Source organism: Microcaecilia unicolor, chromosome 10, assembly GCF_901765095.1.
Source record: "Microcaecilia unicolor chromosome 10, aMicUni1.1, whole genome shotgun sequence".
Classification (NCBI taxonomy): domain Eukaryota; kingdom Metazoa; phylum Chordata; class Amphibia; order Gymnophiona; family Siphonopidae; genus Microcaecilia; species Microcaecilia unicolor.
The window spans coordinates 17,265,763-17,283,331 of record NC_044040.1 but is presented as its reverse complement, the minus strand read 5'-3'; the positions used below and the strand labels follow the sequence as shown (position 1 = coordinate 17,283,331).

The following is a 17,569-nucleotide window of genomic DNA, read 5'->3' as shown; positions in this document are numbered from 1 at the left end:
CTTGAGATTTTTGGCATGTAAATGGAGACAACTGGCTGATTCCATGGAAAATATACTAGGATGGTAACTCTATAAAGGGGTGCCTATTCTATAAAGAAAAGTAGGCATAACATGTCAAAAAAAAAAAAAAAAAAAAGGATCTAAACTGCAAAAGAAAGCATCTTTTGCAGTGGTTCCCAAACCTGGTCCAATCAGGTTTTCAGGATATTCCTAATGAATATTCATGAGGGAGATCTGCATGCACTACTTCCACTGAATGCGCATCTCTCTCATGGAAATCCTAAAAACCTGACTGGATGGGGTGCCTCCAGGACCAGGTTTGGGAACCACTGAAGTCTACAATCTATGCCAGTGTCCTTCAATGCAAGGCAGGGCCAGTGGTGACCCTTGGAGATCTCTGGTGCGGCCCCTATTGTCGTTTTGGAGGGGTTTTTTTCCTGCTACTTTCTGCCTCTTTACCCAAGCTCATGTCAGAAAGACAAATGGAAAGGGGGGGGGGGGGAGCCACATGCATGAAGAACAAGGCATTTTTCATACATGAAGAGAAGGCACGTGGAAATGCACACCTCCCTAAGTATACCCCCAGTGAAGAGTCTGAAGGTGGGCTGGATGTCATTTGACACACACTGGTCAGTAGAATTGCGGTCCTGCATGGGAAGATATTTATTTGGCAGCTTTCCTTCAGCTCATTAGAAACCAAAGGGGCCCCAACTGAAAATGATTTTACTGAAGACCACTGATCTATGCGCATAAGCGTGCTCTCTGCTCAGATTCCACCCTTCTATGTGCCGCTGCATTTAAGTGCCATTTTACAGAATAGCACATAGCTGGAATATTGGCATTTATTTATTTGTTACATTTGTAGCCCACATTTTCCCACCTATTTGCAGGCTCAATGTGGCTTCTAAACTACCGTAAAGGAATTCGCCAAGTCCGGTAGAGGAACAAATACAATTAGATGTTAGGGTCAATAGGGTAGGTAAGATTCTGGCACATTAGGGGCTGAAGATAGGAGGGGGTAGATAATGTCCAATACGATCGTTGGTATTGATGTGTTGTAGAGTTGAGGCATTTATGTTGGGTCAGTAGGGTATGCCTTTCCAAACAGGTAGGTCTTTCGTGATTTTCTGAAGTTTAGATGGCCGTAGATTGTTTTCACAGCTTTTGGAAGTGCGTTCCATAGTCGTGTGCTTATGTAGAAGTTGTACGCATAGGTTGTTTTGTATTTACACGTGATGTGTGCACATATACTACTACTTAACATTTCTAGAGCGCTACTAGGGTTACGCAGCGCTGTACAGTTTAACAAAGAAGGACAGTCCCTGCTCGAAGGAGCTTACAATCTAAAGGACGAAATGTCAAGTTGGGGCAGTCTAGATTTCCTGAATGCTGGCATTAAAACTATTTACATGTTATTGGTACCTAAATCTTGGCGCCCTCATTACAGAATTACCCCCTAAGTGCATAAGGACAGAAACAAACTAAGGAAACAACAGGACAGGAAGCATCACTTTCCTTCCCCTGCAGGCCTGGGGTGTGCATGGTGTAAAAAGGTCACTGGGATATCTTGCCAGACACATACCTGAACCATAATATTATCACTAGATGCTGCTTCTTGTGCTTCATTGATCCAACGTTTCACCACATCATAACTAATCTTCATCATATGCTGTAAAGAAAGTATCAATGAGTGTCCAGGGGAATGGGGTAGCTGGCAACGTGGCCTAATGGATAACACAGACTTGAAGACTTGATGAACTAAATCCCCACCATCACCCACTGAATACCCAAATCCTTTAATCCCATATCGTTAAAATTTACAGCAATACTCAATGTAAAACAAAAATAACAAAAAAACAAAAATAAAAAACACCATCAATTCAGCATTAGAATAAAAAAAATAAAAAAAATCAGCAGCAATGGTTCCAAGGCTCACATACCAGGGTTCCTTCAAGAATCCTATACCATGGGCTCTAAAACTGGGCAGCTGGTGCCACTCTTAATGAGGCACTTTACAGTGATTTTACACAAGGGGATACACTGCAATCCACATCTTCACCACTGTAATATTTGGATGAAATCTCTTTGGCCAGGTCCTCACTTACCAGGGATGACACTAATGCAGAGCTGGACACACTGGGTACTTTATCCACAATGGCCTGTTTCATGTACCTCTCAATGGCCTGTAGCATGGTCCCCTATGGAAATGCAGAGAAAAAAATTCTTCCAATAAATCTACTGACCAATCTAATCAGTAGCCACACATCTCTATAGTTCATATGTGCGTTTTCTCATTTTATTTTATATTTGCTTCACGGTTTATCTGCTGCAGCTTGTTCTGTGTGTTTTCATCCCGTCATACATCACTGTTTTTAGGTCAGCTTTGCTGTCTTTATGTGTTTTAAAACCTGTCATGCCTCTGGTTGTGTGATCAGGAACACAGTGCTCTCACCTTTTTGCAGCAAGGCTGTTTAAAATGGAAGTAAATAAAGGTAAACATCCAGCCATTACAGCAGCCAGTGCTGATACTGTACAATACTGCTGTAAGGGACCACGTGCTGGGCAGCAGGTTAGCAGGAAGGACAAAGCTGTGCTGTTGGATTCTCTGAAGCTTTTCTCCTCTACTAAGTACAACCCTTATCCAACAAGTCACAGGCTGTGCACAGAGTTATTACAAGAGTACAGAGTCCTTCCTTTCTCAGAGAACTTTACAAAGTGATGAGAGATACAGAAAAAGGCCAGTACAGGGAGCAGCAGGGAGGGAACGAGCGGACTCGGCCAACAGGCACGCGGCACCCCCCCAGTGGCGTGCACCCGGGGCGGACCGCCCCCACCTTGGTACGCCACTGATAAATAGTGCACTGATAAGTCTTCTGATCTATTTAACAAACAAATATTAGATGATGGGAGGAGGAGGAGTAAATCCTGCTATGGCTGGTTGCATGGCTCCTGTGCCTACCCCCAAGCTAGAACAGGCTGGGTTGCTATTACCAGGTTGCTCATGAGCAAATGAGCATGTCCAGTGTGTGTGTATGTGGGGGGGGGGGGGGGGGAGAATAGGGGTAGTGAGGAATTTGATACATTTATCTTCACCCTTAACATTTAAATAGTTGACCGTTTAATTTTCAGTAACTTAAATGGTTTAACATTTATTTTATTTATACTCTTAGTTACAGAAGCCACAATAGTGAAATAATTAAAGCACGCATGGGGTGAAAAGGAGAGACCTAGCGGCAAGGGGAGGAAGAAAACCAGATTTAGTAAGATCTATTACAGCAAAGTAGCAGGCACAGATAGGCAGAGGTGGCCCTTATGATCATTTCATGCTGAAGCTTCTACATTTCTAACCCATATATTCAACATAAAATAATATCCCTTTCAAGGTAAATCTCAACTTCCACTTTCTAAATTTGCCTGGTGCACTGTACTCCTCCCCTCTATCTGCACCCTATGGCTCATCTCAACCCTCACAGCAGCTTTTTCCACAGCAAGGTTCTTAGTCTAGCATGCAAAGCCTCCTGGAAAATGCAAGCATAAGATCTGCAAAGCAACGGAAAGAGCACTGCCAGCTTACGTCAGTGATCCTGCAGAGTGCTCGGATGGCTGGGCCTCGATAAACGTCTTCCTTCCCGGTCATGTCTTTGGTCAGGCTGGAACAATTCAATTAGTGGAAGGTTAATTTCATCAGTGTCCTGAGAGGCATTCTGAGAAGAATGCTACTGTAAGATTATACTGCCATAAGCAATACATGTTTGCTCTCCTGTCCCTTAACCTGCCTCACAGCAATCAAAATCACGATGACCGCTGAATGCCAAGTCCAGACAAACCCTGAAGTTGGATTTGTGACAGCTGCAGTACCTGCTGGTGACAATAATGACATCCTCAGAGATGTTTGCCATTTCCTTGATGGTCAGGTAGCACATTCTTCTCAGGGTTTGCTGAGGAAAGGATAGAAAACAATGCTACAGTTATATGCTAAACTCAGGATTCCTAAGCAACTTCACCTAGTCTCATTCTCATGTGAGCTTTGTGCACAGCAAGGCTCACAGAAACAAAAAAGTGTCTGTGATATGTTCTCTATATCTGACAGATTTTATTCCATTACAGCTGAGACATACTTCACTTTCAAAATTTCTGTCCTGCTATATTCCTACTGCAAGGCTGATGCCTATCACCGTTAAATGGTATAGAAAAATCAGTGCAGAAAAACCCTAGAACTGTAAGGCAGTCTCTTCCAGCAGATGTGCAGTTGCTACACTAACCTGGACTGGCCCAGGAAATCTGTTCTTTTACATAGCTGAGCATGCGTAACACAGCATGAGCTTCTAGTCCAATGAAAGCACAGCAAGCATCTGAATCAGCTACATGACATCTACAACAATAGGATTTCTGCTACAGTGGAAAGCTTACGTCATTAGACTGGAATAAGCGGGTCATTGCAAAGAAGGCCTCTGTGGCTTCAGTGGTCCCAAAATGTTCACCCTGAGGGTAAAAACAGAGCAGCCTCCATAACTAGTCAGAACATAAGCCACTCTCCTCACATCATCATAAATCAGAAAGCACAAAGAAGAAAGTTCGAGTTCATGGAAGGAAAAATTTAGTCTTACCTGCTAATTTTCTTTCCTCGAGTCCTACCAGAGCAGTCCAGAACGCATGGGTTAGGCCCATCTACCAGCAGATAGAGCGAGTACAATGGTTTGTGAGATCTGCCATATTTAGGCTACTATGCATTGCAGTCATCTACTCAGTATTTCTATAACAAAGCAAAAATAAACTCTTCCCTATAAATTAAATCTCACTTAGACAGGAAGGAGGGTCCAGAGCTCCAACGGGATCATATCAAACATCTGGGGATTTCTAGGGAGAAACATGGTTCCAATGCTATTCAGCAAACACTATACTATAACCACATCGAACGTAAACTGAAAACCAGGGTGGGGAGGGATCACATGAGCTCTGTACAAGATGGTGGTCTAGACTTCAGCTCTCCCAGCCTCATTCAACTTTTATTTAATTTTCTGTTGCCTGGTTTGCCGGTATTCATCTATTAAGTGTTTCCAGCTTTTCTAATACAGCTGCGACAAAGTCTACTAAGCTGGACTTTACAACCTGTGCCAGCCAGGGAGTAAAAAATCAAAGCTAGAACCCCCGTCTCCCTGTAAAATGCCACGATGTAAACAGGATATCTCTACAAAAACTCTGCTCCAGGAACTTTAAGTTAAGGAGCTCAAAGATAAGGACAAATTTAAGGAACTACTACTACTAATCATTTCTCTAGCACTACTAGATGTGCACAGCGCTGTACACATTTCAATGCAGGTACTTTCTCTGTCCCTAGTGGGCTCACAATCTAAGTTTGTACCCGGTGCAATTAAACTACATGAGACAGAATCCATACAGAACAGCAAGCCAGAAAGATCAGTCTACCTGTGTGTGTATTTTGAGTGAGAGAATTTCTCTTTGGTGCGATTTCACGTGAACTTAAAACTACACTAATAGAAATGAAACAGCAGCTAACAACTCTCTTGACTTGAACAGATACCTTAGAAGACAAAAATACAGATGCACAAGGAACAACTACCGCACCAAACCAAGAAAATGTTCCAAACACTGCAGTAAGAGTATAAGGATCTCAATAATCACTGTTGGCAAAACAATTTTAGAATCTTGGGCCCGCTGGAAGGGTTTGAGGGCACAAACCCCATTGCCTTCTTTGAAGAACTGCTATGTCTGTTGGGCCTGCTGCTAGCGAGAACCTTAAAGATTGAGGGAATTCACCTTAAGGTAGTACCTAAAATGCAGTGCCCTGAATTTTCTTTGGCCTCCTGAGCTCAACTGCATGACCAGTTCTTCAACTGGATTCAGGAACCATCTCACCAGCCAGGTCAGAGCTGCAAAGAATGCTGGTCACTATCTGCTGGAGATAGAAAGTGCTCATGAGTTGTGGCTGCATGGTGACTCTTATAAAGGCAGAGCTAGAATCTATCACCATCTGCTGGATGGGGCGTATAACCCATACATTCAGGACTTGTCTGATTAGGACAAAAAGGAAACAGGAAATGAAGATGCTTAAAACTTGTCTGGTCTTACCTGGTTCAGTAAGTAAAGAATCTTTGTCAGAATATGTAGACATCTCCTGGGATTAATGGGAGTCTCATTGAAGATACGAGCCTGCAATGACCCATGAAAATGGAACACATTAAAAACATAATCCTACCATTATTAACTAACCACTACATCTACATATTGGCATCTGGGATTTAAGCAAACTATCAGGAATCATTAGAAACACTGGGATGGGCTGCAATCCAGAAGTCATAGCATTAATCTGCAACTGAGAAGAAAATTCAACTCAGGAAACAATCTTCTTGGTAAAAGTGCATTTCTGTTTTTCACAACTGTAACTGTGTTTAAGGCTGGAGAACAGATGTCCATCTGGCTGCCTCTGCAGTTGGCTTCATGCAACATGGGGTAACACACATGTTGGCTCACAGTCATTTAAAAGGTGAGGAATGTCCTGTGGCCTTACTTCCAACCAAAGAAAAAGATAAAGGAATGGATAGCGAAGAAAAAACTGAAAATGAGACTACATAAAACTGAAGCTTTGTGGATTGCTCCCCTCTGGGCTCAAGCTTTCAACTGCATCTGAACGTAATGTGCTCCCTTTGCACTCTGAAGTGTAGAGCTTATAGGTAACATAAAATACTCCATTTCAACTTATGACTGGTTTGACATATCTGAAAAGTTGCCATTATTTGCCTTTAGTGCAAAACTTTAGAAGGATGGAAAATAAGTATAAAATAGAAAGATGAATTCCCCCTCCCCCAAGTAATTCAAATATTTCTAGAAGACCAAATGACTCACCACTGCACTTTAATTCTTACCTCTTGAAGGACAGCGCTTTTCTCCAGGTGTTGAAAAGGATTGGAGCCACTACCTATGTAACACAAGAACAGAGAATATCAAGGCCATGTGAGCACTCGTGACCACCACTGGAAGGTCACATTAAGAAATCCTATGCTATGGTGACGTGGAAGCAAGAGGGGATATATACCAGAAAACCCTAGATCCCAGACTGAAAGTGAATGCCACAACAAACATCAATTACTAATCACACAGAAACATTTGGCACTCAGTGGCACCAATGCAAAGAGCACAGATGGGAACAGCAATTGGTATCATGACCAGCAATTCAGCAACAGGACTCAATGTTAACGGAGCAGGCATCTACCAGCCTATGATCAGAGGAGCATTGAAGGACTCTGCACGGGTTCAACTTGCAGTGTGGGTCAACGAACTCTAGCGAAGTGACCGATATGGTCTGCATATGCATGTACACTGTTGGCCTCGATTGTCTTTCCCATAAGCTTGCATTCTCTCAACACTAACAGAGATGAAATATGCCCCAATGAGTGCCACAATCTTCTCCGTTTCCTAAATCAGGACAGCTGCAATATGGGAAAAGGTAGAAATATTGCTAGCATTAACTATTCTGGTTTTAGAAAAAAAATAGTTTGAAAGGTACTATCAATGGAATCAAATACTACTCAGAAACTGGGCTACCATGGAAAATCCTCTTTGTTTACAGATCAAGTTCTCCTCTTGGACTGTTTATGCAATCAGATTGGGTGAGCAAATTGCCCTTTGCTACCGTTGCATGCCCCCAGGAGAGAGACCTGGGTTTGATTTCTAAAGCTGCCTTCTGCTCTTTGGGCTGACAGGGCTACAGATGCTGTGGAGGCGGAGTTCACCACCCTCAAAAGGAAGGATGACTCGGAATCATCCAGCAGCCAAGCTATACATATGTAGCAGGTTCTGAAGGGATGAACAAAACTTGGGTAGTTCCAAATGAAGGCTCACGGCATTGTATTTCAACAAAAGCAGAGAGAGTGGTGGATGCTTGGAATGCCCTCCCGCGGGAGGTGGTGGAGATGAAAACGGTAACGGAATTCAAACATGCGTGGGATAAACATAAAGGAATCCTGTTCAGAAGAAATGGATCCTCAGGAGCTTAGCCGAGATTGGATAACAGAGCTGGAAGTGGGAGGCGGAGCTGGTGGTTGGGAGGCGGGGATAGTGCTGGGCAGACTTATACGGTCTGTGCCAGAGCCGATGGTGGGAGGCGGGGATAGTGCTGGGCAGACTTGTACGGTCTGTGCCCTGAAAAAGACAGGTACAAATCAAGGTAAGGTATACACAAAAAAGTGGCACATTTCTTGGGCAGACTGGATGGACCGTGCAGGTCTTTTTCTGCCGTCATCTACTATGTTACTATGTAAATGTCAACTGGCCCATTTGATCATTAAGCAGGTAATATAAATCATTTTCCATGAGTAAAGTATGTTTTACACAAGGGAAGTGCCTCTAATATAACATTTTGCAATGGTATAAGAATGTAAAATGTAGGTGGACAGAAACATGGCACCATATATACACAAACACACACATTTCTAGGGGCAGAGTTGTGATGAACATGTATACTATTTTAAATATACACATTTATACATACAGTATTGCACATATAGCTGAATCTTCCTCTGAGCAGATGTACATTTTTATAAGGGTATGCGTGCGTAATTGGGGATAGTTTGGGGTGCTTATTTTATTGAAAGCATATAGGCACCTATGTTGTCGTTAAAAAATAATTGAGTTTGTAGAAACGTTTAAAGTCAATCTATTACAGAATTACCTCTCACAGACATCATGACAAACAGTAAAATGTTTGTGTCAAGCAAATTTATAAAAAATGATGAGGTTAGAACAACTGTGCTAGGAACATTACATGCAAGTAGGATAAATTGCTATTAAATCACATTCTACAACTTCATTGTTCTAAGGGCCCTGTTTACTAAGGTGCGCTAGTGTTTTGAGAACAAGCTGTGTAGATGCCCATAGTGTTAAACAGATCATCTTTTTGGATTTGTTCAAACCTTCAATTTCTAATTAATTCTGTGTTCTGTTCATCCCCAGTTTCTTATACTGCATTTCATGCAGGGGTGAGCAAACTTTTAAACAGAGGGACACATTAGCAAATCATGAATACCCCAGGGGAGCACTGTAATAATGGTACTGTTACAGTTCTTGGAGCTTCAAGATCAATACATTTGTATTAAAGAATATGTCCTTACCTTTTTCTAAGGAAGAAACAATTAAATTTCATTACATAAAGAAACCTTTACAACTTTCGAAATTCAAAAAAGAATTTCTCATCTAAGCTTGCCATTTTTACTCTCTGTAGAAGATTGAATTTAAGTTACTCACCTTCATTTTTAAAGCATTGAGTAATGCAGGGGTTTCTGCCAGGTACTTGTGACCAGGCTTGGACACTGTTGGAAACAGGATACTGGGCTAGATGGATCTTTGATCTGACCCGGTATGGCTGTTCTTATCTTCAGGTTCTTCTTGGTTGGCATCAATTCTGACAATTGATGGGGCCCTCCGCACCTGCACCCCCCTCCCACCACCATCAGCCATAATTTATCAATTTAAAAAGGAGGTTTAGAGTTCTCGGAACCCCACATCACCCCATACCTTGATATGCACCCACCACGTTTCAGTAGAGTGTGGCAAACAGCGGAAGCAATTTTTATATCCCGTCAATTGCCATGTCCCAAACTTCCTCACTGCTGCATCCCACCCTTGCAGAAGCGGAGAGTGACATCAAAAGGGGGTGGGGGCGGGACGCAGCAGCGAGGAGGCTCTGGGCTCGGCAGCTGACAGAATATGAAAATCGTTACCGCTGCCTGATGCTCTCTACTGAAATGTGGATGCACATTAAGGTACAGAGCAGGGAGGTGTTCCAAGACAGGAGGACAGAGATGCGGGGCCCCTAGGAGCGAGAGGCCCTGTGCGACCGCCCCTGTCGCCCCTGCCAATGGAAATGAGTAAAGCTGAAACGTTCCTTAATCTTACAAAGCAGTTAACCTTTTTATTTTCAAAAGCATTTGAGGAGGTGGGAGGTTTCACGGGTTAGTGAGGAGGAGGGCAAGTACATGGAAACAATTTTTGCTATGCGTAATTTGTTTTGTTTTTGATCTGAGGTTTGTGATGTACTTTATTACTGTGTAAGTAACTTTGTAAACCGCCAAGAATGCAGGATTGTGTGGAATAAAAATTCGAAATAAATGAGAAAGACAAGTGCACGGGTGGCTCAAAGGGACCACAATAATAATAGTCCCCCACCCCCAATGTCTGAACAAATCAACTCTGTGTCATATCCAGGTCTGAACAGAAGTGCCAGCTCTGTCATCCCTTACTATTTATTTGTCGCTCTCTGCATCCTTCCTGGCTATTCAACTTGGCACCTGATTATCCTTTTCCAGGTGTCACAAATGGTCCACAAGCATGCTATTGTGGTCAAGTGCACGCTGATGTCACTAGACCACATTAAGTCTTGTCTGCTTATTCTCCTAGAATACCCGTATTTAGTTGTAGGACTGATCAGCTAATAAGCGCATGTGAAGAAGTCTATAGGATACCACCAACCTCTGCATCTCATTTTTAATCATAGACTCTCTAACCCTTGAACTTCTTGTGCAGCAGAAGAGCTATTCTGCAATGCATTTATTTTATGTTTCCAATACAACAGAGCTGTATTTAAGTACACGGATTACAAACTTAACCGAATCAGCTGTCCAATGGAGTGTTCACAATTCTCCTAAAACCAAAGACATAAACACACCTTCCTAGAAACAGTGAAGTGGGAGCGAAGCCAACACCAGCTCCTGAGGGCTCACGGTATCAAAGCCACTGCTCAGGCATCCGCTGCACAACCTGCTTACCCTGGGATTGGTAATATGGAATATCGCTACTCTTTGGGTTTCTGCCAGGTACTTGTGACCCGGATTGGCTACTGTTAGGAAACAGGATACTGGGCTAGATGGACCATTGGTCTGACCCAGTATGGCTACTCTTATTAGAGAATGACACGGGGACAAAGTTTGTCCCTGTGGGCTCTGTCCCCGTGTCATTCTCCTAAGAGTAGTGGATGCTTGGAATGCCCTCCCATGGGAGGTGGTGGAGATGAAAACGGTAACGGAATTCAAACATGCGTGAGATAAACATAAAGGAATCCTGTTCAGAAGGAATGGATCCTCAGAAGGTTAGCCGAGTTTGGGTGGCAGAGCCGGTAGTGGGAGGTGGGGATAGTGCTGGGCAGACTTATATGGTCTGTGCCAGATCCGATGGTGGGAGACGAGGATAGTGCTGGGCAGACTTATACGGTCTGTGCCAGAGCCGGTGGTGGGAGGCGGGGCTGGTGGTTGGGAGGCGAGGACAGTGCTGGGCAGACTTATACGGTCTGTGCCAGAGCCGGTGGTGGGAGGCGGGGCTGGTGGTTGGGAGGCGGGGACAGTGCTGGGCAGACTTATACGGTCTGTGCCAGATCCGGTGGTGGAAGACGAGGATAGTGCTGGGCAGACTTATACGGTCTGTGCCAGAGCCGGTGGTTGGGAGGCGGGGCTGGTGGTTGGGAGGCGGGGACAGTGCTGGGCAGACTTATACGGTCTGTGCCAGAGCCGGTGGTGGAAGGCTTGGCTGGTAGTTGGGAGGCGGGGCTAGTGCTGGGCAGACTTATACGGTCTGTGCCAGAGCCGGTGGTGGGAGGCGGGGCCAGTGCTGGGCAGACTTATACGGTCTGTTCCAGAGCCGTGGGTGGGAGGCGGGGACAGTGCTGGGCAGACTTATACGGTCTGTTCCAGAGCCGTGGGTGGGAGGCGGGGACAGTGCTGGGCAGACTTATACGGTCTCTGCCCTGAAAAAGACAGGTACAAATCAAGGTAAGGTATACACAAAAAATGACACATGTGAGTTTATCTTGTTGGGCAGACTGGGAGGACCGTGCAGGTCTTTTTCTGCTGTCATCTACTATGTTTCGCATAACTCTGCACAATGTAATCCATAACCAATCTGTAACAACTTGTAAGGTTCCGCGTTAGGAGTTACGGATCAAGAAAGGGATCTGGGTGTCGTCGTCGATGATACGCTGAAACCTTCTGCTCAGTGTGCTGCTGCGGCTAGGAAAGCGAATAGAATGTTGGGTGTTATTAAGAAGGGTATGGAGTCCAGGTGTGCGGATGTTATAATGCCGTTGTATCGCTCCATGGTGCGACCGCACCTGGAGTATTGTGTTCAGTACTGGTCTCCGTATCTCAAAAAAGATATAGTAGAATTGGAAAAGGTACAGCGAAGGGCGACGAAAATGATAGTGGGGATGGGACGACTTTCCTATGAAGAGAGGCTGAGAAGGCTAGGGCTTTTCAGCTTGGAGAAGAGACGGCTGAGGGGAGATATGATAGAAGTGTATAAAATAATGAGTGGAATGGATCGGGTGGATGTGAAGCGACTGTTCACGCTATCCAAAAATACTAGGACTAGAGGGCATGAGTTGAAGCTACAGTGTGGTAAATTTAAAACGAATCGGAGAAAATTTTTCTTCACCCAACGTGTAATTAGACTCTGGAATTCATTGCCGGAGAACGTGGTACGGGCGGTTAGCTTGACGGAGTTTAAAAAGGGGTTAGATAGATTCCTAAAGGACAAGTCCATAGACCGCTATTAAATGGACTGGAAAAATTCCTCATTTTTAGGTATAACTTGTCTGGAATGTTTTTACGTTTGGGGAGCGTGCCAGGTGCCCTTGACCTGGATTGGCCACTGTCGGTGACAGGATGCTGGGCTAGATGGACCTTTGGTCTTTCCCAGTATGGCACTACTTATGTACTTATGTACTTATGTATTTCTAGGGTTACCATTCGTCCGGATTTCCCCGGACATGTCCTCTTTTTGAGGGCATGTCCGGGGCGTCCGGCGGGTTTTGCCTGCACGCACGTTTGTCCGGATTTATGGACAAATGTGCAGGCGAGCAGCGCTGTGCGTCTCCCCTCCCCTTCCCTCTATCACTGTGTGAGAATACAAACCGGAAGAAGCAGACACGCAAACACTTCTCAACTTGCTTTTCAGGTTGCTAGCGACTGTGACTCACCAACACAGCTTTGCTTTTCCAACTTCCTCCACTCCCCCCCTGCTCTGACGTTCGTTCACGTTCCTCTAACTTTTAACTTCCTGTTTCTGGCTTGGGGGGGACGATCGGACGGTGCTGGAGTAGGAAATTAGTAGGGCTGCTGCTGGCTGGCGATCTCAGACATGAGCTTGCTTGCTTAAAGGTAGGATTGGGTGGTAGCAGGGCAGTTCTGGGAAGGTGGAGGAGACATGCTGCACTGGGGAATTCCGGGGAGAGAGAGAAACAGAGATGACAGTTCAGTGGGGAGGTGAGGGGACGGTATTTGTATTTCTGACGTGCCTCGAGTCACTCCTAAGCCTGTGTTTGTGGCTGCAAAGAAAGTCAAAGTGAAGCCCGAAGCCGGCTGTTGTTGAACCTTGGCTGCCAAATAAATAGCAGATTAGAAGCCCGAAGCCGTACTGAACTGAAGACCAGCTGCAGCCAGCTCAGCTGTTTAACTCCTCCTGGGACTGGGGGGAGGCAGCGTTTGTCATTAGCCTGTCTGCTCAGTGCAGCCTGCTGCTGATCAGCAGATAAGTTAAGAAGAATCATATATGACTCCTAAATTCACAAACTCTAAGTAAACTGCTAAATCTTTTTGCAATCTGGATTCCTGTGATTCATCAATGATTAAAGAGATGAGTTATTTTTCATTCTAGGTGGAGATAAAGTGAAAAACACTGTGCAGGGAAACTTTGGGATTGACTTTCCAGTTTCTGAGTTTGTTTCAGGTCCTATTGTTTCTGAATCAGAAACTCACAAGCAGTACATGACAAACTTGCAGCAGACAGGCTGCATGTGTGCAGACAAAAAAAAAAACTAAGGCTCATGAAATTTATTTTCACAGAGAAAGAGGACTACATCGTCTGGGCTGTAGAGCTCTGATGAAGAAAAGCAGCATACAGAGCCTATAGCACTTCTATACTGTGAAATAGAACTAATTTCATGAGAAAATTAATTAAGCTTACTGTTTGCTCTGATAACATTCCCACCAACACCATGTTCCACGAGAACAAAACTAAAACTACTTGCTTGAAGTTTAATAACCATATAGCAAATAGAAACGAAATGGGAGCCAATTATTTATTTTAAAAAACTCTAGCAGAGAAGTTGAAACAGGAAAAAATGTCTCAGAAATCAGCCATTACATTTTGTTTAAGCTTGAGCTCTATAAGGCTGCCTAACACACTTCCAGCAATAATAATTCCCTGTAGTCAGTGTTTTCAGTTAAGTAGCAGGTGTGTCATTCAGCTTTGTGGAAAGGACGAGGTTTTAAATTTAGTTCACTCCTTTGGAACTTGTGAGTGACTTACAATCAGATACAGGGAGGTATTTTCCTGTCAGGGCTTACAATTTAAGGGGCCAAATCAATAAGGTGTGCTCAGGCTTTACACAGGGTTAGCACAACTTGGGTACGTAATGCGGAAAGGGGTTTCACGCACAAACTAACCCTGCAGAAAGCCTTGGTAACACAGCTAATTTACTATTCAGCACAGATACAGAAAAGTGTGCTGAAGAGTGAAGTGATAGCAGGCATAGAGGACCCACAACTTGGCTTTGATGATCTGAGGTGAAGTGCACAAGGGGGCTGAGTGATACATTTCTGGTGGTCAATGTATGGCCCACTGGTTGAATGTAGGGGAATATGTGACAAGGGGTAGTAGTAAGGGGGAGGGGAGGTGATGGGGGGGCAGGGGAGGGGAATATGTGACGGGGGCAGGGTGAGAGCGAGAAAGGGTGGGGAGAGGATCCGAAAAGGATATGTGTGGGCGGGGCAGGGGGCGTGGTGTGGATGGGACAGGGGGCGGGGCAGGGGGCGTGGTGTGGGCGGGGCAGGGGCGGGGCATGTGTCCTCTTTTTCAGAGGACAAAATATGGTAACCCTATGTATTTCTAACTTTTATCTCATATTGTAAGCCACACTGAACCCGCAAAAAGGTGGGAAAATGTGGGATAGAAATGCAATAAATAAATAAATAAATAAATATGTTACTATGTTAAAGCAGAAGGAAAGGCCCAAGCCCACCTGATGAGACAGCTAATCCCAATACCTCAGCTGTGGCCCGGATCAGGCTGTAAGTGCAGGACAGGTCGAGGCTTCACGGCCTACCCGGGATGGCAGCGGTAAACTTACCGGACTCCTCATCCTTCTTGTCAAATTTCTTTATCATCTCAGCTCCTACCCACGGCGCCAAAGGAAGGAAGAGACAAGACTCCGCTCATACAGAAAAGCTACCTTCTTCCACCTCACGGCCCGGCCACTGACGACATCACCGAAAGCCCCGCCCCCCGCCTCTTGCACCTCACAGCACGGCCCAATCACTGGCTGTCGTTTACCGGAAACGAGCGCCTTCCACCACACAGCCCAATCACGGAGCGTCATTCACCGGAAACCTTAATACTGCTCTATAAAACCCGAAGGTATTGGATGAAAACAGGCGTGACATGACGTCAGAAAGGTGAAGTCAATTCGATTGGTTTCTGTTTCCCCTTCCGCGCGCAGCCGTCATTTCAGCACACTCAAAACAAAGGCAACAAACCTATGAGTAGGTGCAACCACGTTGTAGTTCTTTAGTGTTGGTAGCATTTTTATTTAATTTCGCTTATATTTTCAAACATGCTTGTGCAGCATACGGATGTATACAGAAGAAGTATAATAATGGAATAACTTTTCATAGGTAGCGTAACAATTTGTTATAAACCGTAGGGGTTGGCTATAGGGACACCTTAGCACCTGTTATATTTGTACAGAGATTTTTTTTTCTCCTAGTAAAGAGCCACTAAACGGACATCATGTTGTGAGAATCAGGTGCTCAACATTTAGGAGTTTCTATGTGTTTGTTATGTTAAATTGTACAGCGCTGCGTAACCCTAGTAGCGCTTTAGAAATGTCAAGTAGTAGTAGTAGTAGTAATTTATGACAAGTATATCCCACATCAAACATGAATTAGGTTGAAAACTGGGAGCATTTAACACTTTTTTTTCCTGTGTCTAGATCAAAAGAAAAAAGATGGCATGTGGGTACTTGCTCCTTTTGTTTTGTGGATTGCAGTGGTATATTATAAAAATGCACTTGATATTTTTTATTACTTTCAATTATCTATCACCTTTTTGAAGGATTTCACTCAAGGCTGTGTACAACAAGAATAAGTCAGCAAATAGACAATTACAGCAGTAAAAATATTCAAACAACAATACAAAGTATGGCATATTACACAGTCAGCACAATACACAATAAAACATTTCAATAGACAGCATAGGGTGTAAGCAAAGATGGAACATATAGATAGATAAGGTAGACTAACAGGAGTAAGAAAGTAAAGGACTAGTTTAAAGAAAGTTGCTTGAACATTATTTTAACAAGGTTAGAAGTGGATAAACATGTCCTGCTATATTATGTGCAGCTGGTGTCATTTACTTCTTCTGTTAAAGGCCTGGTTGAAGAGCCAAGCTTTCATTTGCTTCCTGAAGTAGAGATAGTCTTGTGTTAAGCAAAGCTTTTCGGGAAGTGCATTCCAGAGCGTGCGGACTACTCCGGAGAAGGCTCGCTTGTGGGTATCACATTGTGTGATGTCCTTTAGAGAGGGTTTGGTTAGGGGAACTTATTGGGAGGAACTTGGTGACCTTGAAGGTGTGTAGAGGGAGATCCTGCTCTTCAAATACTTTGGGCCTTTTAACTTTAAAGGCCTCGAAGTTCAAACATAGAGTTTTAAATTTAAAAGACAGATATGGAATAATGAGGGCAGAGATACCTTCATGCAGAAGTCCAGAGTAAGTCTAATTGTGCCAACGTTGTCCAGTTCAGCACACTATTAGTCGCCAAGTTCATACAAAGTTAATTATGTTCAATGGAAAATAAATCTGTTGGCTCAGGCTGCTTGCAACGTGAATATTCCATCACTGTTTCATTATTGCTACCAAGTGTTACATATTAAGGGCATTTGCTTTAAACTTTGTTTTAATTCGTTTATCCATTCCTTACATACACATGGTTTTGTTTTTTAAACCCAAAGGTGAATCCTAAGGGTGGTGGAACAATTAGGTATAAACTGTGTTGTTTTTGACTTTACTTGTTTTGGCCTACTTTGGGTCCTGCTGATCTGTACATCTGCTGCTGGAATTTTGGAAGATGGAAATGACAAAATAAAAAATAAGTTTGTACTCTGTAGAAGTTATTGTTTACTTTTGCAATGGGTGTATGGATGCCTGTTCTGGTGTATGCATGTGATAATATTTGAATAATTGTCTATATTTATGATTTCTGAACATGCAGCATAATTAAAAGACAGACTTTTAAATCCCAGTTGGGTATATATACAAATCTCAACTTTGTTTAATGTTTCAGCTATAGCCATCTATTTGCTTCCATGATATAACTGAATTCTATTATTCTGTCTCACTGTATTTTCAAACGTAAGCCACATTGAACCTGACTTTGCTTGGGACAATATGTGATATAAATGTTTTTAAAAAAATCCTTTATCCTCCACCTTTTAATACACTGCCTACCCACTGGATAGTGATGGCACAAGGAAAGCAAGTTTGGTCCAGTGAAGACTAACTCAAAATA

The 17,569-nt window shown here is 43.7% G+C and overlaps 1 protein-coding gene across 1 annotated transcript in view; it reads right to left on the bottom strand.

Moving 5' to 3' along the window:
- The window catches only part of COPG2 (coatomer protein complex subunit gamma 2), a 37,983-nt gene extending 22,688 nt beyond the window's left edge, over nt 1–15,295 (bottom strand). The window contains exons 1-8 of the mRNA XM_030216017.1: nt 15,134–15,295; nt 6,885–6,937; nt 6,091–6,171; nt 4,411–4,482; nt 3,859–3,938; nt 3,575–3,650; nt 2,106–2,198; nt 1,583–1,669 (exon numbers count right to left, since the gene is read on the bottom strand). Coding sequence (XP_030071877.1) covers nt 1,583–1,669; nt 2,106–2,198; nt 3,575–3,650; nt 3,859–3,938; nt 4,411–4,482; nt 6,091–6,171; nt 6,885–6,937; nt 15,134–15,170 — 579 coding nt within the window. The 5' untranslated portion in view covers nt 15,171–15,295. The remainder of the gene's footprint in view (nt 1–1,582; nt 1,670–2,105; nt 2,199–3,574; nt 3,651–3,858; nt 3,939–4,410; nt 4,483–6,090; nt 6,172–6,884; nt 6,938–15,133) is intronic.
- Nucleotides 15,296–17,569: the final 2,274 nt, after the last annotated feature.